Genomic DNA, 23300 nt, shown 5'->3' with positions numbered 1-23300 from the left:
TAAAAATATTCAATCCAACCGTCTTCTTCGCGCCAATTGACACCCCCCATGTACCGAGTATCTTCTATTTTCATGGCACATCATGGTAATACCACGCCTTCACCTCAGCTGCTGGAGCTGCCGGGACTGCCGAGATCTAGATTGTGGCTCATGGCTTCCATCAGACCAATCCCTACGCACCCAAGAGCCAATCAAGCCTGACGAATCTTGTAACAGCTTCTCGAATGCCGGGTTCTTCTTGGCTTCAAACATGCCTATCAAACACCATTAGCATTCTAGAACGGGTCAATCGAAAAGATGAGACAAAAGGGGGATTCATACTGATATGGGCGTTGATCTCGTCTGGCACACTATCATTCACAGCCGCTATCCAGTGCCCAGAAGGCTGCTTGTTCGGCACAACGCAAAACGTCCTGTCCTTGCCCAGCACGGTGCCGACCATGCTGACCGTCTTGCTCTCCGCCCCCTTGCCCAGCCGGGTATACAGATTGGCGAAGCCCACGTTCAGCTCCGCGCTCAGCTTCTCCATGTACGCCACTCGCTGCTTGAGAGCCTCAGGCCGAGCAAGGCAGCCCACAAACTCGAGGTGGGAAGACACCCAGGACCAGCCAGTCGAGATGTGCTCGCGGTTCATCCACGCCGCCGCTCCGCCCGCCGCCACGGCCGAGGCAGCAGCTCCGTACATGGCAATCTTTCCCCAACCCCAGCCGCCATCGTCACCCTTGGCGGGCGGCGCCTTGGTAAGCGCGGACGAAGCAGCCGAGGCCGTGGCAGCAGCTTCGTCGCCGCCGCCTCCCACCATCTTCCACAGCGATCCCAGCTGTCCAAGAGCCGACTGTGCCGTCTGGTAATGGCCCTCAGCACCGTACGCAACCACACCGGGCGCAATGCCCAGGTACGGAGTATCGTAGGCCAACACGCCCTGGATGCGAGGAAACATGAGGTGATTGAACGTCGGGCCGCCACCAGACTTGTCAATGCCGTCTTCCGTGTAGATGGGCTTCTCAGCAGCCAGTCCCATGACCGTCTCTGCAGCGACGATGCCGCCCATGGAGTGTCCGATCAAGATCGTCCGGACGGATGGCTCGACCGTTGGCGATGCCGTGCCCATGGCGACTTCATAGTCGATGACTTTATCCTGCAGCCTATTTCCCGCCATTCATGTCAGCCCTGTAACTGTGACTCTTCTTCAATGGCACCCAAGAGCAGAATGTCGCACTCACCAGCTGCGGAACCTGCTCACGGCCTCACCCAAGTCGCCCCTCGTCTCGTATTTCGGATACACCAGCACCTTGATACTAATGCCAGGCAGCTCCCGTATCACCGCCGCGCGAAGCTCCTCGACAAACGAGTAGTTGTCTCCAAACGTGGATTCGCCCCCCTGCAGCCCATCAACAGACACAATGCGATTAGCTCAAGTCCAATGCCACTTTAGCACAATTGAAACCCCCCATTTCGCAATGTCGTTGGCAGCCCATCACCACAGCCCAACGACCATGCTCCTCAACACGGATTCTCCCCCACCACGCACGACCCTGTCTGTACAAGCGGTGGAGGGGTTGGAAGAGGCCAAAGCAAACACCAAGACAGAAAGAAACAAACGTACCTTGAATCCATGAATAAAGCATAAAATAAGCGTCTTCTTCATCTTGCCGTCCTCCGCGGTGACGCAACTGGCTGTAACTCAACTTGTTCCCACGACGGCCGCCGCCAGCAACTCGGTGGGAGGAATTCGGGGTCTTCGTTTTTTTCGGTGTTGCTTCAGCCGTTAAGAAAGCCCCATGTCGCGTCACTGGGCATCGAGGAACTGCAGGGTGCCCGCCTTGGGCTGGCGCGAATGGGGTATAAATGGATGCTCAAGAGGTGGCGAAGCTGCGGCAGATGGCGTTTGCTGACGGCATTTGGGCACTGGGCAAGTTGCGGTACAGTGTACAGTACAGCGCTATAGCTCAGTATAAGGCAGCCCCGCTAGCACTAAAGGCGTTTGTTCAGTCAGTAGAGCTAGCTGTTAGTGTCGTTCACATGTTTTTGGCTCATCGTCAAACAAACAAACATTGTCACCACTGTCATGTAAAACATTGCTGCTTTTGCGTCTGTATCAACGTCTATTAAGAATACATTTTACTACTTTATCTAGACATGCACAGGCAGGGAGACAATCAACCCAAGAAAAGACACGGCAGACCGCCACAAGGACAGTCGCCATGCTCTCTGGACTCCTCTCCTCTTCCAATCCTTCCCTTCCCAATAGAAAAAATTATTAAGAAAAAAAGGGGGGGTCCTCTGGTCATCCAAATATGCCGCCCAGATGCTTCAGCCATCTGCTCTCTCTCTCTCTCTCTCTCTCCATGTCAACCTCGTCTTGTACATTGCTGGTATTTTTGGCCTGCCTGGACCTGTCCTCGCCTTTCCCTGAGTTGCACACGATATAAACGCCGATCCTCCCAACGCCGCAGAATACATGATCAAACAAGCCGCTTGCGGGGCAATTCGTCGGGAGATGTTGTCCTCCTCCTGGTGCCATCAATTTTTCTAATTATTCTCCCGCTGGCAACCGCATAAACCCCCCCATTTCGTCGTGAGTAGGCAATTCCCCTGCTCTCTGGTCATAAAAGAGGAAGAAGGGTGTGCATCGTCAATCTCGTAATCATCCTCAGTCTTCGTCGCTTTGGGCGGCAGAGCGAGCGCCATTCGCTTCTCTGGCCGCACTGGAAATGATCTTGATACGAGTTCCGCTCGGTTGCGGGGTGCTTCCGTTGCCAGAAGGCGCTGCTGATCCTGCCTTGCCACCTTCTTCCAACTCCAGAAGCTCTGGGTGTGCGTCCAACTCCTCCTGGTATTTCTGGGTGAAAAATTCCTATTTTCAAACAATTAGTCTTCGATATGCTAAATGGCTCCTCTCTGTTCAATGTTGACTTACATCCATCGTTTTAGCATCCTGATACAGGATGCTGCCATCTTCGTTGTATGTTTGACAATTGCGTATCAGCAAGTCAAAGTCCTTGCGAAGGTCGCCCAGGCAGTTGTACTCCTCCTTCTTGATACGCGTCTGAATGTGATTCATGCAAATGGGGTTTTGAATAATCACATAGTAATCAGCATACTCGCGCTTCGGAGGCAGCTTGACAAACGGTCCGATAATGAGACGCTTCCCGGCATCAGATTCGTCATCCTCTGCCGGTGGCTCGATGTCGTCCACTTCCAAGTTCATTAGACTGTCGTAGAGCGCCCGCAAACTCTTTTGCAGAACCTCTCGTTGCTGCGCCGACATTCGAGAATCAGCGTGGGCGGCAGACTTGCTGGGCCGTCCCTGAGGGCCGCGTCGCTTCTTCGTAGGAGGCTCGTCATCCCCTTCTTCTGCCTTTCGTTTGTCATTCTTGCTACCAGGCTTGCGGCCTCTCTTCTTGGGCGTCTCGACTTCTTCCGTGCTAGCTCGACTAACCGTGGGCGAGTCGTCAACTGAGTTTACTACACTCTTCTTGAGCCTGTTGGCCTCTCTCTTGTCCTTGCGAGCTTGCTTGCGTGCCGCGGCCGCTTCTGGAGAATCCTCGTCATCATCCACAGCCATTAACCATTGCTCTTCTGTTAGGCCATCGTCGTATTTCACCTTGGTACGCTCACGAGCGCCACGACCAAGAATAACTTCTTCAGCATCATCGGAGATGGGATTGCCCTCGTTGAGATAAATATCTGGCAGCTCGTCTTCACCCATCAGTCGAGACTTTCCTTTGGGACCGCCATAGACGGGGTCCTTCTGCCTGTCATCGTCCAGCTTTTGGAAAACTACAAGCTCATTGTCGTTACGAGCGAGTAACATGTTGAGCTCCTCATCTTCCATCTCCTCTTGCTCGCCAGACTCGGCCATGTCGGCAGTTTCCAGCAAAGTTCGAAGCATGGCGTCTCGATCAGTCTCGGAGGATTTGTTGTCGAAACGACCTGCCTGGATGACTTTGCCGTCCATGTCCAGCTTGAACCTAGCGCGTTCCAAAATCTTCTCTTCAACCGAGTTGGAGCTGATGAGACGCAAGATTCGCACTTCGTTCTTCTGGCCGATACGGTGAGCACGATCCTGAGCCTGCAGATCCTGATGAGGGTTCCAATCAGAATCGTAAATGATGACAGTGTCGGCCGTTTGCAGGTTAAGACCCAGACCACCGGCACGAGTAGACAGCAAAAACAAAAAGTATTCAGAGCCAGGAGCGTTAAAGTCTCGGAGGAGGTCAGATCGCTCATCGGATTTCGTTGTACCATCCAAACGTAGATATTTGTAGCTCCGGTAACGAAGATAGTCTTCCATAATGTCCATAATGGCCGTCATCTGGAAGAACATCAACACACGATGGCCGGTCGCCTTGTACTTTGGTAGAATTCGATCTAGCAGTTCGAATTTACCCGCCGTTCTCCAGAGGAGGTCGTTGCTGATGTTGAGGGGGTTCATGACATTCTCGACAACATCAAACACAAACGGATGGTTGCAAAGCTTTCGCAGCTGCATAATCATGTTGCTCAAACCGCGAGCACCCGTCTTACCACCCTTGCCATCGCTGACAACCAACTTATTGTGCGTAACCATCTGCTTGTACAACTTGGACTGCAGAGCCGAGAACTTGCACTTGATGACCTTTTCGGTCTTGTCGGGCAAGTCTTTCTCGACATCCTTCTTCAGACGACGCAGCAAGAAGGGCCGCAGAACCTTGTGCAGACGTCGAATGACGAGAATCTGCTCTTCTTCAGTGAGCTCCATCTTGTCCTGGCCACCAGTGTTGGCAAAGGGAGTGTTGAACCATTCATCAAACGTCTTGACAGACTTGAAGATGTTTGGCAAGACGAAGTTGAGCATGGCCCACAGCTCAGAAAGGTTGTTCTGAAGAGGAGTACCGGTGAGAATCAGACGGAAGCGCGTGGTGTAGTACTGCTGAATGGTGGCGCTGAGCTTGGATTGCGTGTTCTTCATACGATGACCTTCGTCGATGATCATGTGGAACCACTTGATCTTGCTGAGAATAGGCCGATCCTTGATGATGTACTCGTAGGTCGTCAAGAGGACCTGGAACCGGCCCTGTCGAATCTTCTCCTGCTGCAGTTTACGGGTATTGGGAGGACCCTTGTACACGACGCGAGCTACAGACGGGGCCCACTTTTCGAATTCGAGGTTCCAGTTGGTAAGGGTACTCAATGGAACAATCACCAAGTAGGGTCCGCTCTGCTGCTTCTGCTCAATCAGGTAGGTGATCAGACTGATGGTCTGGATCGTCTTTCCGAGACCCATTTCGTCGGCAAGGATACCGTTGAGGTTGTTATTATATAGGGATATCATCCACTGCAAGCCCTTGATCTGGTACTCCTTCAATGAACCTCCAACCAGGATGCTGGCCTGCTGGGTAACCTCTTCGCGGATGCGATGCGCAACAGCGTAGTAGTCAATCTTCTTACCGCTGTCCTCTTCGTCAATTTCGCTCTCTTCCTCAACAAAGGTGCCCGCGTCGGTACCATATGTCTCGGCGGCTTGGCGCTGCTGGGCCTTGACCGACGACGCAAGCTGGTGCAAGAAGCCGTCGGTCTGCTTGAGCAGATGGGTGATACGAGTATCCTTGGCTTGGTCGAGCAGCTTGAGATAAGCTTCCTCATCGTTAGCTTTGAGGGCCTGCAGACGCTGCTTGGCTGTCCTCTCAATGCGCTTCTGCTCTTCCTTCTCGATGTTGAAATGGTGTGAGTACATGAGTCTGCTGAGTTTGTGCGACTTGTTCTTCTGGGCGGCCGCAGTCTCGGTAATCTCGGCACGATGGTTGTAAATGGCCCGAAGGAAGTCGTTGTGCTTCTTCTTTTCGCGGTTTTCGCGAGCATCACGCTGCTGCTTCTCAAGCTTCTCTGTAATGCGAGCCTCGCGGACATTCTGCTTCTTCATACGACGGTAGTTTGTCCGGTTGGTCGTCATGGCGAGGTTGTCGTAGTGCATCATCTGGCGGGCAATTTTCTCGCGAAGAGCCCGCTGTTTAGCGTACAAGGCCAAGCTCTTCATTTCAATGACGGCCTTGACCTTGAGAGAGTCGTCAACCTCGACATCCTCCTTGGTAGTGTCCCAGTGGGCAATGTTGGCAGGCAGATTCTTCAATTCCGAGTACCGTTGGCTCATGCGATTGAAGACGACGACTTCTCTTTCATACCGCAGGTGGTCGAAATCGATGCCTGTCGGAAAGACACCTGGAATAAACCATCGGTTCTTTCGCTGTGCATGATCAAAATACTTGATGGAGGATCGAATCATGCTGGTGCCATATGGTGATTTGACAGTCTTGTAGGTATGCGGCTTGGGAAGTAAGAGCGACTCGTCTTGAGCAGAAGGCTCGACGCCATTTGGCGTAGACTTGGAAGCATCCGAGCCGGGTTGGGGAGTCTTTGCCGAGGCCGGAGTTGGAATCGAGGACGTGGTGCCAGCTTGGCGTAATTGACGCTGCTGGAAAATGGCTTGCTGGAGCTGCATAGAGATGCCGGCGTTCTTGCCAAGAAGCTTGAACGCATGGATCTGTTGTCTAAGCAAGCCCAGCTGCTTTTGCGTGAAGTGGCTCGACGATGAACCGGAGCTTGATGGCGGGGGGATGCTCGGGGCAGCGGCGGTGGGTGCATTCAAATTGGGCGCCGCAGTCGTCGCTCCAATGGCGTTTGGCGCAGCCTGCGTCGTTTGGGGCCCGTTTTGTTGCGGGCGACCCGGGTGAACGCCATTGAGAGTGCCATTGGCACCATTGGCAGCGGCATTTTGGGCGTTTTGAGCATTCTGGTGCATCTGCTGCTGAGCCTGGATGTACTGCTGCTGAGTTCGTCGCATGTTGTGTTGCTGCTGGAAGTTGAGCAGGAACTGTGAGGCTTTCACATATTCGGGGTCGGATGGCGGGATGCCCTGTTCTTTCATTTGCTTGAGTTTCTATCCGAAGAGTGTTAGCTTGGCGTCTAGGAAGAAGACATGGCAACCAACGCGAGATGGAACAAGTATAACCGAGTCAAAAAAAAAAGAAAGAAGAAGAAATAACAGGCGCGTAGCTGCATACCTTGAAGACCTCTTCGGCCTGTTGCTTGGTCGCCCCGGCAGGCATTGGCGCGCCCGGGAGCTGGACAGCGGGCGACATCTGTACTGATGCCATGGTGATGTGTTGTGATGGAGTTGGGCCAAGAGCCGTTTAACCTGTCGACACCCCAATATGTATCTCGATGGTAATCCACCTATAAACAGTGCATAGCGAGGAGCGAGCGTGTGAAAGTCGTGCCCGGCGTGTGCGAGGCTGGCGTGGCTGTTGTTGCGACTCGGCGATGGGGCGTCCAAGTAGAATCAAGGATGGATACCGGCAAAAAAAAAAAGTTGCAGGCGGCGCGTCAAACCGAGCAAAAGAAATAGGTCACGAAGGTGAAGAAAAAAGACAATGCGCGGCGAGTGGTGTCGTAGGGACAAAGTCACCGGTTTGGTGAGACTGCGAGTTGGGCAAAGGGCAAGGTGGAAAAGGCGTCAACGGTCAAGATCCGGGCCCGTGGGAGATTGCGGCAACGACAGCCTTGCGACGCTCTTAGACGCGGACGTGGGGGATCTCGAGGCGAGAGGTTCAACCCCAAGCCAAGGGGGCTCCGAAGCGGATGCGAAGAGAAAAAAAAATCCTGCCCAGGGGGAGGCGCGGCGCGTCGGATCGGGTGCCGCAGGCGTGAGCGGCGTGCAAAATCGCGTGAAACACGAGGTTTGCGACGATTGGAGATGGACGCCGATGGTTTGCGAGGGGACCTGGCGGTTTTTGGGATGCGCGCGCTGGCTGATGATGGAGTGGTGAAGACACAACTGACAAGATTCGGCGTGATGGCTGGTGCGGTTCTGGCGCGGCTGACCACAGTACATTTGAGCACGATGCCTGCGCACGCCTCAGGCTGGGGCTTGGGTTGGCTGGGGGGAGGCAAAGCCCGGAAGAGATTTCGCTATTGGGTTAAGGGGGTCACGTGATGGGATGCACCGCTATCTCTCTCTTTTCCTCTCTCTCAGACGGGGAAGAATAAGAGTGGGGCTCAGGAACAACAAGGTACCTGGATACTATAAAGAGAGAGGGAGAGAGAGAGAGAGAGAGTTGCAGAGAGTTGCAAAATGAAAGCAGCAAAATCCATTGTAAAATCATGTATAATGGCAGCTTGCTTGGTAGAATACTGGCAATAAATAAAAGATGGGTACACCATTATCATTATAGGTAGGCAGCGATCCAAAAGATGGCTGCTGCTTTATGTAGATGGATAGATGAACCTTGATTATACGTTTACGCTTACAACGACACCAAACACATATATACACACCCTCGAGAAGCTGTTTACCGCTTCGCACGCTTCCTATCTGGACCCTCCTTGTCGTCGTCATCGTCGCTCAGCTCAGCATACTGCGTCTCTGGCTGCGTCTTGTTCCACGCCTTGGTAAACATGGGGTCGCTCTGGGCCTTGTCAGCATACTTCAGCAACGCTTCACGGGGATCCTCGTGCAGCATCTTGGCCAGAGGAATGTTCTCCGCAATGTGCCGTTCGTCTGGCTGGCTCTTTTGAAATGGCGTTTGCAGTGGCACCTCAGGCCGTCGGGGATCCTTGGACTTGCCAGTACCCGTGACTCCAGCCTTGCGCGAGCCCTGCATGGCCCCAGGCGTAACAATGGAGTCGCCCGAGATGCCGACGTTCTGGTCCATTGTAAACTCGGGATTGTCGTCAATGTGACGTTTCTTGGGCGCTCGCGACATGACCTCTACAGCACCGCGGCTGGACATGGAAGGGTTGTACAAGACGTGCGTCTCGGCGTTCGCTGAGCCTGTGACAATCTGGTTAATCTTGGGGTGCCAATCCACAGCAATCAAGGCCGATCCTGGCGTGATCGGAGTGACATGTTCTGGCTGCAGATTGCCAGGGTTGAGGATGTGGAGATGGCCCGTGGCCGAGCCGGTGATGATGCTGGCGGAGTTTGGTGAGTATCGAATATTGCTCGTGGGGTAAATGTCTGAGGTGGACAAGTGCGACACCGTGACAAGAGGCCTGTCAAACTTTCGAGTGTCCCAAAGCTTAATGAAATCGTCACCGCCTCTCGTAACAACCATGCGGCCGTCAGAGGAAATGTCAATGCCGCTCGTCCACGTCTGGGGCTTGTGTGCCTCTCTGATCTCGCCGGCAGGCCGGGTAAATGGCCCGTTGCCGCCATACATGACCAGGGATCCGTCTAGAGCGGCGCCGATTAGCACGTTGCTTCCTTGGGCAGAGGCCTTCCACGCGACAGCAGTCATTTTGGTCCGACCAGCTGAGCCCGCGGCCTTGGACTTGAAGACTATGACATCTTTTTGTGAGCGCTTGTTGTTCACGTCCCATATTCGTAGGGTGCTGTCAGTCCCTGCCGTGACACAGAGATTCTTGTCGGTGGGATGCCAAGTGCCGGTGGTGATTTCCGAGATGTGTCCCTTGGTATTGTGCATGTCCCGAAGATACATATCACCCTTGACGAATTCTGTCAAGATATCTCCATCTCGCGATATTATTCTTGCCTGTGGGTGGGCGCATACGCAAAGCAATGCGCCGCCCGCCAACGGGTTGAACTCAACGAGGTGAACTGGATGGGCCTCGGCACTGGCAGCTGTTCTCTTAGATACAAACGGGTCGATACTGCGGAATGCGCGAAGCGTTGTCGGCGTCATTGACGCGAAATCGTGGAGCTTGACGGTACAGTCTAGAGAAGCAGAAGCCAATCTGCCTCCTGCAGGGTCTAGAGACACGGTGGTGACGGCGCGTTCTTGAGTCTTGAGAACAAGCTCATGCGATACTGGGAATTCGTCCTCGTCATCGGATTCATCCGAATCGTCGCTGTCGTCGTCGTCGTCGCTTGAGCCACCCTTATTCTTGGATTGCTGTGCTTGTTTCCCATGCCCATCTGTGCCACTTGTTGCCGAAGTCGTGTCCACTTTTCTGCGGCTTCGTTCGATTTGGGCCGCGATATCCGCCTCTTTTGACTTCTTTCCGAACGAAGTAGGAAGAAACGCCCTCATGGGATCATCCTCAGCCAGCTCCGGAGCCTCGATTTCGTACTCATCGTCGCTAGCCATGCTGAAAACTCGGAATGTCCAGGCGAGAGAGACAGCGAAGCCACTTACGACGGAAGAAGGCAATCTTGTAGGAGGAAAGGGAGGAGAAGAGGCGCGAATTCAGAGTGGCAAATAGAGCACACCGGCGCAGCAGTGAACAGAGGATGCCCAATGGCTTTAAATGTATCTGCGTTGAGGTAGGCATTGGGTTCCTGACCGGGCTGACTCAGCCAAAGCTACCTTGTGAAAGAACAGCCCAACTCGAAGGTACCTATTGTGCAGCATATACTTCAAAGGTAATGGTGCTGAGGTTGTTATTGTTTTACTGAAATTAATTGCACATTGAAATCATGCTGTATGCCAATTAGACACCACCAATGAGCCATGATTGAATCATTTGTTACGCTCATTTGCGAGCTATAGGTTAGCACCTTGATGCGTTGAAGCAATCGCAGTACGTCATTGGCTCCACACCGAATAGAAGGCTTCACCGAAATCCGATCTCTGGCGCGTGCCTGCGCGATTGCTTTTCAATCTCCCTTCATTCGACCTCCAGGAACAACACAATGCCGCCGGAGCGCAGTATCGACGAAGATGAGGAATACGAATCTTCTCAGGATTCCGACTTCGCGCCGGACGACGCGCCCGAAGCAGCGTCTGGCTCCTCAGACTCTGAAGAAGAAACAGATGGAGCTTCTGGAAAGCGTCGACGACCGGCGAAGGACGTGAAGACCGACGGAGAAGAAAATTATGACAATTCAGGCGACGAAGCGATAATTGGAAAGGGTCGGAAACGGCAGAAAAGAGCCAAGGCCAAGGGCGAATCCGTAGATGACGAAGGCGGCGAGGGCGGCTTAATCAAGACAAGGAGACAACGTGCAGCAGAGTATGCTCCAACCCCGCTACTACGATTTAGTATACTGGACATGACTAAGAGCCGAATAGAAAAGAAGAGCGCCAGTATGTTGCGAGCAGAGGGCCTGTGACGGTCGACATCGATGCTATTTGGGCGGAGATGTTGGCGGGAGGCACCCCAGCCGCTGGACAGCAGAACAGTGAAGAAGGCAAGCTAGCTAACGGGAATGACACGGCCGCCACAAACGAGAATCCCGATTTAAAAGAAGACGAATCTGCCATGATTCGCATTAAACGCACATACAACTTTGCCGGTCGAGTCCACACCGAAGAGAAGCTCGTAACTCGCGACTCGGCCGAAGCCAAGCTCTACCTCGCCTCGCAAGGCGAAGATGCGCTACCAGATTCACTACCGATCAAAAGACTGACCAAGAAAGCGTTCCGATCGGCTTTTGAGCCCGTAGTAGAGGGAATGACCAACCGCTCGGATCTAAACCTTGGGCTAGCCGCCAGGATGAAGGCGGCCAACGAAGCTCAGGCAAAGAAGCTCAACACGGTGGAGAAGAGTCGCATGGACTGGGCCGGATTCGTGGACAAGGAGGGCATCAAGGACGAGCTGGCGCTGGCTGGCAAGTCCAAGGATTCCTATGCCTCGCGGCAAGACTTTTTGGCCCGGAGCGAGGCCATGCGGGAGGGCGAAGCAAGAAAGGCGAGGGTGGCGGGGCGAGTGTAGGCTGGCTAGAGGCATTGGCGTTTGGAATGATACCACGGCTTGGGTTTGGGTTATGCGTAGAATGGCGATTCGTGTGTTTACATGTTGGGATAGAAATGGCATATGCATCATGGTGGGTTTATTACTGCCAGTCTAGCTCAGGCTCCCTCCTCAGTTATATGCCCTGGGCCCATCTACTACAGAGATCTTTTGTTGAATTGAACTGTATATATAGATCCCGTAAGATTGTCACTGCTATTATCACCAGTTAAAGATGTCTGTTTACTCCCATCCGACAAGATTTCTAGTAGTGGAGGTAGTTCAACCGGACTTCTCTAGCATCCTACATATTGGCTAATAGTCTCCCGTTCAATCATCAGCAAATCAGGCTTAGGTCGAGTCGTATAACGGTTAGTACAGTCGCTTCACATCTTCGAAAGAAAATGCGGAGCGCGCGACAGACCCGGGTTCGACTCCCGGCTCGACTACGCGATTGCTTTTTGCAGTTTTTTTTGATGGAATTGTTGAAGATTTGATGCTATTGCGGTTGGATGGATGGATACTGACTGGCTGGCTTTTGTTTTTGTATGCATTGCTCCTGTCAGTTATTCTCACGTTGGATTTTACACGACCCCTCCTCACTACCTAATTAATAGGGTAGGCTGGTTCACAGATCAAACTTCAATACTCGTCACGGCCAGTATGAAGTGTACGATGATAACATGCTCTATTGGTACATACAATTATCCGCCAAACAAGTGCTTGCTTTACGACTTCCATCTCAGCTCTACCGAGTCTTGTGATACTTGAAGGTTGATACGCTTAAAGTTTGCCTCGCTGGTCACCCACTTCCGGTCCTAATTCTAGAACACAGCACTGTTGACACAACATCGGCCTGCCCGCTGCAAACACTGCATCTGAGTAACGAAACACATCGATCGTTGACGCATCACGACTTAATTGCTAACGTTGTGTTGCTTCTTTGGTCTAGTTTGCATTGTATGCACCACGGTTAGTCCTACGCAACTATCACTAACAAACAAATTAATAGCACGGCATGAATAGAGCTTCTACCTAGCAGTCTTCACCTCATCCAACAGAACCGTGTACTAATCGATATATACTACTATACCTGGTAGGTACTGAAGTTGAAACTGGCTGTGCCGACTTACAAGAACATCAGTATTACTACCTGCTTAAATACCGTATTCCAAATTCAATGTCAAGTGCTATTTATGTGTCTTGAAGAATGAGACGTGCTACTCAGCATCTCCTTCCCGGATATCACCAAACACAAGATGGTCATTCCTTTCCATCTACACAGCGTAACCTCCCTTCCAGATACCCGAGCACTCGGCTGATGGAGTAGAAAAAGGCCGGCAAGGCACGCAACCCCGAGTCCTAGCCATGATATCTTGACATCTCCTACAACCACCACAAACATCATCACCATCATACCTATCTTGATACCTCACAGCACCTATTACCAAAAGACTCAGCGCAATGTCCTGCATATCAACAACAATCCTCCTCCTCCTCACCATCTTCACCTCCTCCATCCTCGCCCGCCCTCCAGACATCACCTTCCTCTGCAACGAAATGCCCGAAATCTGCACCAACATGTGCTGGGCCGTCCGCTGCGCCCAGCCGTCGTTCCCCCAGACATTCTCTCTCGGCCTCAACCCCTACGGATACGGCTCCTCCAACAAAACGCACATCTCCGCCAGCTGCCGCGCCAACGACCTGTGCGGCACCCAAGGCTTCAACAAAACGGGCCATCGCGGCGTTCCAAACTGCGCCTGCAACGCTTACCCTCTGTCCGTAACCTTTGAAGACGCTGCGTTTCCTCCGCTTCCCCAGCACCACCGGGTCTCGAGGTGCGTGCCTGAAGAGGAGCAGTGCATCCAGCGCAGCCAGCTGGAGCTCTTTGCGAAGCGGCTGCGCCAGCGGAGTGATCGGCAAGGCATGCGTCAGCTCTCCATCAACTTTGGCAATCCGGGCGGCATCAAGTACTGCAACAACGACCCCTGTGTCAACGACGGATTCGAGGTCCAGGACGGCCGTGTCAGGAGAAAGAGTCGGCGTTCCGAGGCGCCCATGTTCACCTACTACAAGACAAAGTCCGGCATCATCGTCGCCTCGCTTGAAGACATGGACATGCCGTCGCCGATTATACGCCGCGTGGGCAGTGGTGAACCGGTTCCTCCTAGCTTCAGGACTTGGTTTGAACGGGCTCACGAGGAGACGGTGCACATGATGGAGGATACCATCGTCCGGCGACTGTCGGACCAATCAGTCGGTGTCTATGATGGTTGAGCAGACTATAGGATAGTTGGTAGTTAGTACTGCATCACGTTGAGGGGTAAAGGTTCGGAATAGGGGTACAGGGAAAGAAAATCATAATTCCTATGTTGCATGCTAAATTCGTGGCGACTCAAAACATCAATGCTTCCAGTAATCGTCCCAGGGTATCTCAGCTTTCCTCACAATTGTTCAAAACGCCCATATCCATAAGCAATGCTTTCAAGCCAAATGTCCATCTTCCTTGTCCGCGCCGCCAAGTGACAGCTACCTGACATGTACCTCCAGCGTGTCCATGTCGTCGATGCCAGCATCCTCCATAGTTTGATGCTCCTCAAGTCTCTCGCCATCAAACCAAATGCCCACATCCTTGTCTGTTCCAATACTTCTCTGGGTCCGGAATCCAATAATGAGCGTCTCGACTGTAGTTTCTTGCAGCACACCCAGCTTGACCACCTCCATGTCTTTGGCGACGAGCTTGATGCGTAGTTTAGCCCGCTTGTCCTCTTGCTCCTGCGTCGGCTCTTCCTCCGATAGCTCGCCAGCCTCTCTCTTGATACGCATCTCCTCCTCAAGTTCCCACTGGAGGAAGCCTTCCGCGGTCCATGCTTCCAAAACGACCTTTGTACGCCCGTCCTGCAGGCCCCCTTTGTTATACTCGTTGGCGATGATTTTGCCATCGCCTTGCGGCCTGATTCCCAGCCCAAGCAGGGAAGAATAATTATACACCTTCTTCCTCTGCCAGGTCAAGATGATGTCGCCGTCCGACTTGATTGGTAGCTCTACGCCCTTCCTACGTTGAAGCGCAATCCAACTATCCCGTATCAAGCGAAGCGGTCTGTTGAATTGGTATTTTATATGGGCGACTTTGGTGTTGGAAATGTTGGATCTGACCATGATATCGGCTGCCGCGTCCTTCTTTGCGGTTCTCTCGGAATCCATTTGCATCGTATCCTTGTCACGGGCGCGCTGTTCTTCGGCCTTGCGAACATACTCGCTGAACTCATCGTCATCTTCTTCCACCTCTGCTGTCGCTTGAGTATCGGGAACAACATCAAGAGGCCGCGCGCCGATGATACCCGAACCAACGAACTCGACGCTATCGTCCCGTTGGTACGACATATCAGGCGCAATGGTACCGGCGTTCTCGTCGTCCGAGTCGAAGCCATCCTTAGTGGAAGATTCAGAATCGATTGAGACCAGCGGCGCACCACTCGGCGTCACAGACTCTTTCCTAGGGCGTTTGCTCGGTGTGTGTATCTTGGAGTTTGACCGTAATGACCGCTGGGATGGGGAATCGTTAAAGGGATCGTTCAAAGATTCTGCGGCCGACCGGCGTCGTTTGGCCGACCTTGAGCCTGGTTCGGAGTCAAGTCTTGAGTGCTTTGAAGGTGGAGGAGTAGCAAGCTCTGTGCTGTTGCAACGTTAGCATGGCCAAGGATATGGCTTGAAAACCAGTGACAGCAAGGCTTACCTGAAGCCGTCTCCAACCGGCGGTAAAGGCTCGTCTACAGGAGTCGCCTGAATCTCCTCGGCCGCCCCCGAGACATCGTCGGGAGGGTGTGAAGCCTCTTCCTTGTCGGAATCCAAGAGCTGCTTGTCTGCGACATCCGAGAGGCGCCGCTCTTCCTCCGCCTGCTTTTGCTTCCACTTGTTAAGCTTCCTCTCTCTGTCCGCGGCCACGATGGGCGCCATTTCCCTGGATTGGCGAAACAGATCCAGGTCATCGCCATCGTCACCATTGCCGTTGCTTCGTTTGCTCTCCTCCACGGAGACAGTGGGTTGTGATGGTGGCGCCACATTGCGCAAAGCCGTCGGCTTAAATGGAAGCTTCTTCTTCCTCACTGGGGCGGCGGCTTCATCACTCATGGTGGGGAGTTGCTGGGAGACCAGATACAGCTTGAGATAGAAGAAATGAAAGATCGGCAAAAATAAATCGCCGAAACGGCGCAAGAAGATGGGCTGGGGGCTAGCTCTGGAGCTTCTCTGACGATATCTGGATATTCCGTCCTATAAATACTGTTGTTGCGACAGTGTGATGGCGCGCAAGAGACGAGCGTGTTTACAGCGCTCGATTGAGGGTTTACGGGCTTTGTTAGGGGAAATCACGGGCGCGTGCACCGCTAACTGGCCCCGCCGTATAGCGCATTCAGAGTGCTAGAATGGTACCTGCAAGCCGCTGGCCTTGTCCAACGGCACAGTGCGAGCCGTGCCACATTTGAAGCTTTCAGCCACGATTTGAAAACAGGGTACCTTATCCTTTATCAAGCTCGGCCTCTAAACTTCCCCACGACAAAAGCCCATTGCCAGCAGCCCCTCGACTACAGCAACCATGGAGAACAACGGCATCTCACAAGCCGAGGGAAAGGACCCTTCCAGCTTCCTCAGCGACATCATCGGCAACTCTGTCGTCGTCAAGCTCAACTCGGGCGTCGTCTACAAGGGTAAGTTTTGGGCGCAATTAGGCGGATTGGTTCACTCTCACTCTCTGACTCTTGCGTGTGATTATGGTGTATAGGAGAACTGCAGTCTGTGGACGGATACATGAATATTGCGCTGGAGAAGACGGCGGAATACGTCAACGGCGTCAAGCGGAGGGAGTACGGAGATACCTTTGTGCGAGGCAACAACGGTGAGTGAATGCGTCTTTGATCTTTGATGTTGCAGCCTAGGTATGAATGAAGCGAGCTAACTCGAGGCCAGTCATGTATATCTCAGCAGACTCATAATGACGAGGAGGATTCTTTTAATGCACTCACGGCTACTTAATACTCATGTCCCCTTTCGTTATATGAATATGATATACGATGTTTTCTAAGGATACAAAGAGATATCCTGCTCACAGCTTCTTGCTCCATGCCACCAGAGTCCTTCCGTGCACGGCCACTTCGCCCTTTTCATTGATCTCGCCATTGTTCTCGTTCACCTCCTCATCAAACAGCACCTTGAACGCAGCCTTGTCCTCGCCCTCCAAGGTAAACACATGGCTCAGCGTGTTGATCCGGTCCCACACCGCGCTCTTTTCCAGCCAGACCGTCCACGGCAGCTTCTCCTCCCCAATCGGCGTCGAGAACAAAGGCTTCGCAGACTTGGCCTGGCGGTCAAACACCTGCGGCCACTCATTGTTGCGGAACCTCGGCGGGCCAAAGTCGGGCAGCACGAAGATGCGGGCGTTGAGCGTGTCTTCCCACTTGCTGCCCGCCGGCCACGATCTTGGCTTGTTGTCTGTGCAGGTGTTCCATGTTGTCAGCCCTCCCCCTTCAAGAGAAGAAAAAAACCACGTAGTAAAGCGTGAAAGCAAAAAGATGTCCTTACAATCTTCCACGTTCCAGATCAAAGCCAATGAGCCTCCTGGTTTCAGAACTCGATGGATCTCTGCCAGTGCAACCTCAGTCGCAAACCTGTTGTTTGATTTCACGGCCAATCAGTTTTCAAAAGAGGCATTCCATCTCCTCTCGTTGTTCTCTCACAACGTACCAGTGAAACGCCTGGGCCACCACAATTCCATCTGCCCATCCATCCTCAACATCCATCTTCTCCGCGGTGCCCTCCTTCACCTCAACCCCCCTCAGCTTCTTCTCAGCCAACGTCTCCCTCATCGACGCCGTCGGCTCCACCGCCAGGATCTCATATTCCTCTGGCCGCGCCGACAACAGCTCGGTGAACTTGCCCGTACCAGCTGCCAAGTCGACGATCCTTGCCTTGGACTTGCCCGCCAGGCCAAGATGGGTCAAGAGGCTCTGGACTGCCTCTGATGGGTACGACGGTCGGTGCGTATCATAGGCCTTGGCGTCTTTGAAGCCGACTGATGAGGCATGGAGATACGCTGCAGACGCCATTTTTCAGGACGCTTATTGGTATTTACAAATATTTCGCGTGTAGAGGATGTGGCATCTATTTCTTTACGGGCTCCTAGCTGATTATATAGATGATCATCTCGACATTTCAAAGGCTTATAGCCTCATACTTGTAGCCCACTGGTGCGGAGGTCCGACAACAAACCCGTACTTATTCCCGAGCCGATGAACCGGCTCCGACTGGTTCAAGTGCCGACTCTCGAGGATGATCTCAACGACGGATTACGTCTTTACGTACTGTATAGACTGCAACGAGAGAAATTATAGTCAAACTCGTAACTATGGCATTTTCTTCTTTATTCTGTCTTTTTTGTTTGATAGCTCAACTATTTGCAAATGACCTGCATGGCAAAATCCTCTAGTCATCATCCTTGTCTTGTTCCACATAAACTCATAAACGGCGTCCAAAACATTAAGTCATTATAAACACACGAAAATCATGGCCCAGCCAAGAATCTCTACCACCATTCTCCCCCGTCCGTTAATTTCGCACTTGCGTATAAAAGGCTGCTTTCTTCTGCAGCCTAGAGGGGCCCGGTCTTGCTCGTCGGCCCGCTGCTTCTGAATTGTCTGCATCAGAGCTACTGTATCCATGGTCCCAAGCCGCGGGCGGAGGTGCGTCGTATAATTCGTTTGTTCCGGTTCTAGATAGATCAGAGCAGTACTCTGTAGCTCCGGCGAGCATTGGCTTCGAGCTGGCGTAAGAGCTTCTCGAGTGGGGAATCACAATCTCGCCGCCCATGGAAGACGAAGCCATGCTGCTTCGGTTGGCCGAAGAATTGCGAGAAGCCATTTGACGGGCAATGCTTTTGCGTTGAGCTTCGACCGACCCTTTGGGGGTATCCATATCCACTGGCTGCCGGTGTCGTGACTGTCGTGCATCGTTTGAACCGGCATATTTGTTTCGTGGAGGCGTCGAGGTGCTTGATGTAGGCGTAGTTTCGCGTGACGAGGATGGCATGGCAGTCTCCGTGGCATCCACTGGAATATAGTGCGCCTTTCCCTTTCCCTTTCTCTTTGATTTCCCTCTTGGATCTGTCGAGTCGCCAATAAGAGTGGGAGAGCCGGTGACGTGGCTGGCATCGGGCGTGTTAGGCCTTGATATCCAGATGCCTTCGACCTGGATACCCTTTTGTATTGCGCGCACCCCGAATGGAATATCGTTGATGCCGCGTGCGTTGATACCGCAGTACCGCATCTCTGCCAGCCGCACTCGCCGTTCTTCGTCTATCAATTCGAGCCTCGCAATTTTACGGTTGGTCCACCAGAGTCTTACAAGCCCAAAGGCAAAGACTAACACTATGCAGCATGCTAAAACCTGCATAAAGGTCAGGTCAGCCGACAACACAGCTGAGAGATGCAGAAGGATTGGCTTGGGAGGGCGACTTACAAATGTCATTTCCTCCCATAACTGCCACCCAATGAAGAAAGCACCCATATCGACGGAGGCTCCTGGAGTTTTCGCCGCCAGGACCGGTTTGTATCAGCGGACGAGTTGGAAGAAGCAAGGATCTGAAATCCGCAGGCTTTCTTCTGTTGTTAAGTATTTTCCGAATCCCAAAAACAACACCCGTCCCAGCAAGAAAGTAAAGTTTGAGAGAAGAAAAAAAAAACAGAAGAAGTAGAAGAAACGAAAGTGTGCAAAGGTCCGAGGGTGGCTCGAGTGTAAATCCACGTGGCGGTGGTGAGACCAAAAGCCTTTTGCCAGAGGAGGAGCGACACACACAGCGGAACCCGGAAGAAGAAGAAAACGAAGGACGAATTGGCGCGGGAAAATGGGAATAAGCGAGTGACACTTTTGGATTTGTACAGCACAGCACAGTAGCGGCGTCCAACATACAAGAAAGCGGAAAAGATGATCGGGATGCCGTCCTGAAAGGCGTTTTACGTGTGTCCCGGCACCCTTTCGGCGCCCCAGCCAGTCAGGCGAGCATGTGCGCAGTGGGACAGGATCAGGATTGCCGGGGATCTAGTAAGAAGATGCAAGGGATAGGCAAAGATGGGGTTCACAACACATGCACATGGGACTACATGGACTCTCGGATGGGCCTTGACTCGACACGGGAGGTGACTTGTGGTTGGACGCAAAGCTTGGCCCGCAGCCATGCAGCTTATGCCGCCTGCGACCTCGCAATGTGTGCCGCTTGTTGGCAGGTGTTTGTCGATCTAAACAGAAAAAGGAACAAAAAAAACAGACAATTAAGAAGAGGGGGACAGCACCGATCGGACCGACGAACAAGGGTGGAAGTGCATTCAGCTGGGGGGAATCCCTGGGGGAGAGAGGAGGAGGGATTCTGGGATGCGGAGAGGCTCTTTGGCTGCGGTGAATCGAAAGGACTTTGCCTCACCGGTTTTGTGGTCCCTTGCAGAGGGGGGCTGAGAAGAGAGAGAGAGAGAGAGACGTTGCCATGTTGTGATGAAAAGGGGTCATGGTTACGGTTACACAAGAGATTTACTCGTACATTTGGTGATGTGGCTGCATAACCTCGAGTTGTATTGGCCAAAGGGTCGGGTTGACATCTGCAAGCCTCAGGCGGTGATGAGATTTTTTGCTTGTTTGGGACTGGTAAGGATCCAGTGACAATGTCTCGGAGTGTGTCCATTTGTGCAGAGTCAAAGACAAAAGTCCATACCAAGTAAGCATAAGTCCTGGCAATGGTTTGTATCGAGTTGATTTATATAGAGGTCATAAGCAGTTGATGGAACTGAAGAGACCTTGGAAGATCTATGTAGGTCGATGGTTCATGTAGTTGACTGCATGTCCTAATTGGGTGGATGGCTTGGATTCGCGCTGTGTGGCGCCAAGCAGCTTAACCAAGTTGACTTCTAGCGGCATCAGACACTTACACCAGAGATTGCAGAGATTCTCTTGCAAGAGCAGCTAGAATTTTGCAAGTTTCTTTGTCCAACTTGGGTGGTATCAATGTCAGACATTCCCTACCTAAGCAGCGAATTAACGGCATCTTCATGGCTGACCCCATAGCCACTACTTACACAACATTTAATGGAAGAAAACGCCAGCCTCTTCCTCCAAAAGACAACTCCAAAAGAATCATGGCGCCAGCATCATCAACTTCCCTAAAAGTACTCGCCATCTGCCATGGACAATACCAACGGATTGAGCTTGGCATCGCCCCTCGTTCCGGTGAGTGAGTATATTTCGTCTTGAAGCAGTTCGGTTACATCAGGCATCCCACCAATAGTCCTCTTGATGCTGACCCCATCAATAAACTCTCCTGGTATCCTGGCCCTTCTATTCAACCCATCAAGATGGAGTACAACCTCCTTGGTGTTCTCATTGCCGGGGAAAATGGCCAGAATCCTGTAGTTGTCGGCGTATATCGCCCCGTGGACTAACACTTCGTTTCGAAACCAATCAAGGTTGCCAAGGCCTAAATCTCGAGCAATCTGCAAAGCGTCGTAGACCAAAGTCAACCCTTCTAGCCAAACGGCAACAATAACAACTTCTTCGGCCCCCCTACTTAGCATAAACTGCTGTCTCCGTAGAGCGGCCTTCCAGCTAGTAAAGAATGAAATGAAGGGCCCCTCTCGCCTCGTCCATTGGAGGTGATCTCTGCATGCTTGAGCGTCACCAGTGCGCCAAGGATTGCGTGCTATCATGTTTCCATGCTTATCGAAGGTGCAGTTTCCATGCGCTTCAACGCGGAACCCGATGCTACGCTGGCAACGGTAAGTTTGTAGGTCGAAGGCCATAGTCTATGTTTTTATGCCTACAACGCAAGATGAAGCAACGGAAGGGAGATTCGATGTGGGCAGCGCTGCTGAGAACATATCGTCTATCCACACTCCAGCTATTCCCAACGCCCGCACTCTGTAGATTGGGCAGCATTGTGGCTGGTCAACAAATCCTCCCAGGCAGCTCTTTGGTGCTGATTTGATCAATACGGCGCCCTGTACCTTTGTGTTACCATTGTTCACAGTCAGGCACCGACATCTGGTGGCGCTTTGTCCAGGCCATGCAAGCAACGTATGATGGCAGACCAAAGCGGCAGCGTCAGACGGCCGTTCCTATTGATCAGCCTATTCCGGATGGCGCCCATGCTTGTTCGGTATGGGCAAAGAAAAAAAAAAAAAAGGTTCAATGAAAAAAGGTTCAAAGGGAAGCAGTTTGCCACCGGAGATCTACAATCGCTTCACTCTAGTGCTGTTGACAACCACAGATGTGTGTCCTGCATTGCCAGCTTCAGAAGAGGCTTTTTTACTCAATCATTCCCCAAGAAGACGATGATCCCGGCTCAGCCATCGAAACAAGGTCTCCAACAACCCTGGCACAGCTCGGCCCCGGATTTTCAGCAACAAGCATGGCAGAGCGGGGAACAGCCCATCACAATCACCTTCGTAGATGTGACAAAGTGATAACGCTTCTGGGAACAAGTTGACAGGCTCTCTTGTTGGATGGTGGCGATTCCTTGATGATGAACTGCGAAAAGAGTGCTAGTTGATGTGGCAGATTTTTTAGTTACTGCAAGGTGAGGTAATAATGAGGAAGAAAACCTGGCCAAGTTGGTCTTGTTGGCGTTGGTTCAAAAGGTACATGTAGGTAGGGTTGTCCGAATGCCGCGGCTCAGGTGCCGGGCCAGTAGTAGTATCAACTAGACTACTCCTAATACATGTAGACAAACAAACACGCACAATCGGTAACTAATACGACATCCCACACTGTCATGGATCGTCATGACTCTGGCGGATAAAATGTCTTTGCCGCTACTCGGATTCGGGAGAGTCGTTTCCGGGTATTTTCAGCAGGGCCGGGCGCGTGTCTTTTTCCTTCGCCTTGGCTGGTGGCTCCACCGTCCTTGGCTTCACGAGTTCTAGCAATGCCCACGGCTTTTTAGGCGCTCGCTCTGCCAAAAGCCGGTCCGATACGATGAGAGCGACGCTGCATGAGAATACTACTGTACGAGTTAGTACTCAACCGAGCGGGCACCGGCTGGGATCAAAGTGCCAAGGGGAGCGGGTGAATGAATGAGAGAATGAATGGAAGAAAGCCTTGAAAGCCTTGGGCAGGCAAAGGCAGCCGAGGCCAAGCTGCGAGGCGGTGCAGCGCACAGCCAAAGAGCCAAGCCAAAGAGCCCAAGCCGTATAAGTGCAAAAGAGAGGCTGATCCAGCTCCGTCCGATACGCAGCACGAAGTACGCGGACTGTAGGTACTAAGACAGTGTGGAATCCAATCCAGCGAATCTAATGCGTGTGGTCGGCAAGGCACCGCCGAGAGGATGCGCAGATCTGATGTTTTGCTGGGCTGACCTTGTAATGGAATCGTCCATCTCTCCACGCTGTCTCTTGGGATGTCCATGTACATTAAATAGACTTTCCATTGCCCTGCTACCTATCTTAGTACTAGTTAGTATCTTGAGTAGTTGAAGCATTTCATCTGTAACAATACACGCAACACTGCCCATCAAATCAAAATCAGATCGCCCTCTTCCGCCTCGTTCGATCCAGAAAATCCGCCCCAAAACCAAAACCAAACCTAACCCAAAAGCC

The 23300-nt window shown here is 52.4% G+C and overlaps 10 protein-coding genes across 10 annotated transcripts; 3 read left to right on the top strand and 7 right to left on the bottom strand.

Annotated features, from left to right (window-relative positions):
• Window positions 1–70: 70 nt before the first annotated feature.
• On the bottom strand, window positions 71–1648 carry Triagg1_6653 (uncharacterized protein; the record flags this gene model as incomplete). Its single annotated transcript, XM_062901301.1, has 5 exons — window positions 71–136; window positions 181–254; window positions 322–1145; window positions 1224–1381; window positions 1607–1648. The coding sequence occupies 5 exons, from the start codon at window positions 1646–1648 to the stop codon at window positions 71–73; spliced, it is 1164 nt and encodes a 387-aa protein (XP_062754269.1).
• A 1005-nt stretch (window positions 1649–2653) lies between these two features.
• Triagg1_6652 (uncharacterized protein) lies at window positions 2654–7136 on the bottom strand (the record flags this gene model as incomplete). The annotated part of the gene is made up of 3 exons (XM_062901300.1): window positions 2654–2857; window positions 2921–6919; window positions 7044–7136. The coding sequence occupies 3 exons, from the start codon at window positions 7134–7136 to the stop codon at window positions 2654–2656; spliced, it is 4296 nt and encodes a 1431-aa protein (XP_062754268.1).
• A 1194-nt stretch (window positions 7137–8330) lies between these two features.
• On the bottom strand, window positions 8331–10088 carry Triagg1_6651 (uncharacterized protein; the record flags this gene model as incomplete). Its single annotated transcript, XM_062901299.1, has 1 exon — window positions 8331–10088. One exon carries the CDS (start codon window positions 10086–10088, stop codon window positions 8331–8333), a length of 1758 nt encoding a protein of 585 aa, XP_062754267.1.
• A 545-nt stretch (window positions 10089–10633) lies between these two features.
• Window positions 10634–11655, top strand: Triagg1_6650 (uncharacterized protein; the record flags this gene model as incomplete). The annotated part of the gene is made up of 2 exons (XM_062901298.1): window positions 10634–10953; window positions 11013–11655. 2 exons carry the CDS (start codon window positions 10634–10636, stop codon window positions 11653–11655), a joined length of 963 nt encoding a protein of 320 aa, XP_062754266.1.
• Window positions 11656–13137: 1482 nt separating this feature from the next.
• Triagg1_6649 (uncharacterized protein) lies at window positions 13138–13950 on the top strand (the record flags this gene model as incomplete). The annotated part of the gene is made up of 1 exon (XM_062901297.1): window positions 13138–13950. One exon carries the CDS (start codon window positions 13138–13140, stop codon window positions 13948–13950), a length of 813 nt encoding a protein of 270 aa, XP_062754265.1.
• Window positions 13951–14202: 252 nt separating this feature from the next.
• Window positions 14203–15804, bottom strand: Triagg1_6648 (uncharacterized protein; the record flags this gene model as incomplete). Its single annotated transcript, XM_062901296.1, has 2 exons — window positions 14203–15349; window positions 15410–15804. 2 exons carry the CDS (start codon window positions 15802–15804, stop codon window positions 14203–14205), a joined length of 1542 nt encoding a protein of 513 aa, XP_062754264.1.
• Window positions 15805–16267: 463 nt separating this feature from the next.
• Window positions 16268–16664, top strand: Triagg1_6647 (uncharacterized protein; the record flags this gene model as incomplete). The annotated part of the gene is made up of 3 exons (XM_062901294.1): window positions 16268–16379; window positions 16454–16567; window positions 16639–16664. The coding sequence occupies 3 exons, from the start codon at window positions 16268–16270 to the stop codon at window positions 16662–16664; spliced, it is 252 nt and encodes an 83-aa protein (XP_062754263.1).
• Window positions 16665–16774: 110 nt separating this feature from the next.
• Window positions 16775–17774, bottom strand: Triagg1_6646 (uncharacterized protein; the record flags this gene model as incomplete). The annotated part of the gene is made up of 3 exons (XM_062901293.1): window positions 16775–17160; window positions 17251–17336; window positions 17413–17774. The coding sequence occupies 3 exons, from the start codon at window positions 17772–17774 to the stop codon at window positions 16775–16777; spliced, it is 834 nt and encodes a 277-aa protein (XP_062754262.1).
• A 499-nt stretch (window positions 17775–18273) lies between these two features.
• Triagg1_6645 (uncharacterized protein) lies at window positions 18274–19230 on the bottom strand (the record flags this gene model as incomplete). The annotated part of the gene is made up of 2 exons (XM_062901292.1): window positions 18274–19110; window positions 19183–19230. The coding sequence occupies 2 exons, from the start codon at window positions 19228–19230 to the stop codon at window positions 18274–18276; spliced, it is 885 nt and encodes a 294-aa protein (XP_062754261.1).
• Window positions 19231–20870: 1640 nt separating this feature from the next.
• Window positions 20871–21506, bottom strand: Triagg1_6644 (uncharacterized protein; the record flags this gene model as incomplete). The annotated part of the gene is made up of 1 exon (XM_062901291.1): window positions 20871–21506. The coding sequence occupies one exon, from the start codon at window positions 21504–21506 to the stop codon at window positions 20871–20873; it is 636 nt and encodes a 211-aa protein (XP_062754260.1).
• Window positions 21507–23300: the final 1794 nt, after the last annotated feature.

This window comes from Trichoderma aggressivum, assembly GCF_033847375.1.
Source record: "Trichoderma aggressivum f. europaeum strain CBS 100526 chromosome Unknown scaffold_027, whole genome shotgun sequence".
Lineage (NCBI taxonomy): Eukaryota > Fungi > Ascomycota > Sordariomycetes > Hypocreales > Hypocreaceae > Trichoderma > Trichoderma aggressivum.
This window is presented reverse-complemented; position numbering and strand designations above follow the sequence as displayed.